Raw genomic sequence first — 2,500 nt, forward strand, 5'->3', positions numbered from 1 at the left:
TGGCCATGACCGCTCTATTTCCGGCTTAGCCACACGAAGGTTTTGAACAGCAGGTACGCCATGCCGACGCAGTACATGATCTTTTCTCGCTGCTGCATCTGCACCGAATCCAGCTCAAGAGCCAGTAGGCGCCGGTTGATCTTGGCCACCTGGCGCCGTAAGTGCGTTACTTCCTCGGAGGGCGTTAGGTTCTCCAGGCTGCCACCGAATGTTGGTGTTTCTTCGCGCATGCTAAGGGGAAGAAACCGTAAAAATGTTACTCAGTTGCACCATGAAGCCAAGGGCCCCATTACCTTCTGGTCAGTGTCAGCTCATTGTTGTACTTGGAGAATGCGGATCGCTTCGCGGTAGGTTCTCGGGAGTGGCCAGCACGAGAGGCCGACGGTCGCGAGTAGAACACCTGGCTGTTGTTGGGGTCTTCGAGCGATTCCAGGGAAGCCGGCCCGTAGTCATCCTCCTGCTCGAGATCTTTGGCGTTCTCTTCCGGCTCATCGGAGGCCGACGGGAAGTGGTGCTCGTTGAGCGTGATCACACGGGGCGGTGTGGACACCCGCACGAACCCCGGATCCTTCGGCAGGATGGAATTCTCCAGCATGATCTCTCGCGGAGCCGATTTCGTGCCTGACGTAAGAACTGGTGTGGATTAGAGACCGATTCGGTTCGATACCCATGATCACGGTGGCCAACATTCATATGATTAGACGTATTTGATGAGCAAGCGCGCGCGAAATGGTTAGTTCCCGGATCCCGGAAGGCCATTTTCCATCGTCCAGTTTGGGGGTGAGGTGAAGAAGAATGCATGAATTGGTTGGTTAGCCGATGTGAGAGACAGAAAGAGGAAAGAGCAGTGGTTAAGCACGCAGGTTAACGAGGAGACGCCCTTCCGGGACTTACCCAAATGCTGATCCTGGCCAAGCACCACGATACGGTCCGGTACGGTCATATCGATCTTGTTATGGTAGTTCCACGAGTTGATTTCTCCGTTCCCGTTTGGCAGCACATCTCGCTCGTGATCATCGAAGTAGTCTCCGGTGGCCCGGATCCGCTTCGGAACGCGCATCTGCTCACTGATGTCGTGCGTGAAGGCGGCGTTCTGGAACAGCGAGTCGTCCTCGTAGTTCGAGTATCCCCCCGGGCTTATGGAGCGAGCCATTTTGTGCGCGGGACTGCGGTGGCCGAGATTCCGATGCAACGACGGCCGTCGATGGAAAACTATTTTTACTAACCCTCTCCCACCGTCTCCGCAAACAGTAATCTAGCACAGAAAAGGTTCCCGGGGATAGCACAGCACGCACGAAACTCACGAGAAGCCACCTTTTCTTCGTTAAGTAATCTGTTTTTTTTGGTTTTTGCTCCTTTCTTCCCTTCGTGCTTTATTCTTCCTCCTGCTGCTTCAGTGATGATTTATGGCAGTCCGGCTCTGGGATCCAGCTTCCTAGGCCTCAAATTTGCGCTTAACACCTCTTTCTTTTCACAAAATTCACGAGTTTGTGCAAAAAAGTTGAAAATTCCCTCTTGTTTACAGCAACTCGGAAAAAGAGAAGTCGAAAAACGATATCCTGAAACAAAAAACGATTAAACCAATCGAGTAAACGACGAAATCGACGAAAGGGCATCTGTCACCGAATCGATCAAAACGATAAGCGCAAAAACTCCGTGCGTTCCTGAAATTTATGAAACAAATTCGTGCGTTCTTCGCCAAAAACTGAAAGTTTCTTCTTTGCGTGCGTGCGGGAAATTGTGCGTGCGTGCAAAAAAGCGAACCGTGGTGCCGTGAGTGGGTGGTAGCCAGCCCCGTGAGCCAAGATTGTGATTAGCGCGGCGGTGGTGTCGCCCTTCTTTTCGCTGCTTCCTGCTTGGCACGCAGCGCGAGCAAAAAAACGAAAAGGTCTTTCTAGTGCGGAGCAGCACCCTCTCCTAGAGCTCCTTAGCGCCAGCGCCAGCGCCCGCCACCCCGTGGTCGGTGAATCGGTCATCGGATTATGGTCGCGGGGCGGCTTTTGCTTCGACACGGCTGAGCATGACCATCATCGACGGAGGCGGCTCGAGCAGCAATTTTAGGAAACGAAGGCATCGATGATGATGATGGCGAAGATGATGGAACCGCAACAGTACAGCCGCGTTCGTCTCCTCCTACCCTCCCGTATCCGTCTGGTGATCGTGCGGGGATTTTAAGTTCTTTCATTCACCAACACCGCTCCCTCTGCCTTTTACTTCCTCTTACGTGCGTCTCGCGGTGTCGTAATCGCCCAGATACACGGTCATAGCAAACCGTTTCGATCGTTCCTGCTCCTGCGGTGGCTGACGAGGACGACGGCAATCAGAGTAGTGTCCCGGAAATCCCCGAGGATATCTCGCGTGCGTGTGCGGTGCGCCCGTAAAGTGCGATTTGTGGGTGAACGAAGAATGCGCTTATCAGCCCCGTAGCGCTGGTCCCCACCCCCACAGCAGCCACCTGAGTTCGGGAACAACCAGCGAACCAACAACAACAACAACAATA

The 2,500-nt window shown here is 53.6% G+C and overlaps 2 protein-coding genes across 4 annotated transcripts in view; one reads left to right on the plus strand and one right to left on the minus strand.

Annotated features, from left to right (window-relative positions):
• LOC126578609 (transport and Golgi organization protein 11) overlaps positions 1-1,539 on the minus strand; it is a 1,816-nt gene extending 277 nt beyond the window's left edge. Inside the window, exons 1-3 of one of the 2 annotated variants that reach the window (XM_050241376.1) lie at positions 895-1,539; positions 294-621; positions 1-231 (exon numbers count right to left, since the gene is read on the minus strand). The exon at positions 1-231 is cut by the window's left edge and continues 277 nt beyond it. In XM_050241376.1, coding sequence (XP_050097333.1) covers positions 15-231; positions 294-621; positions 895-1,153 — 804 coding nt within the window. In that variant the 5' untranslated portion in view covers positions 1,154-1,539 and the 3' untranslated portion in view covers positions 1-14. Of the gene's footprint in view, positions 232-293; positions 634-894 lie in introns of both variants that reach the window. The other variant, XM_050241369.1, reaches the window with a different exon arrangement.
• A 111-nt stretch (positions 1,540-1,650) lies between these two features.
• The window catches only part of LOC126570192 (ubiquitin domain-containing protein 1), a 5,731-nt gene continuing 4,881 nt past the window's right edge, over positions 1,651-2,500 (plus strand). For both annotated transcript variants that reach the window (XM_050227770.1, XM_050227771.1), the window contains exon 1: positions 1,651-2,500. This exon is cut by the window's right edge and continues 489 nt beyond it. The gene's annotated coding sequence lies outside the window, so the exon portion shown is untranslated.

The sequence above is a fragment of the Anopheles aquasalis genome, chromosome 2 (genome assembly GCF_943734665.1).
Source record: "Anopheles aquasalis chromosome 2, idAnoAquaMG_Q_19, whole genome shotgun sequence".
NCBI classification, from domain to species: Eukaryota; Metazoa; Arthropoda; class Insecta; order Diptera; family Culicidae; genus Anopheles; species Anopheles aquasalis.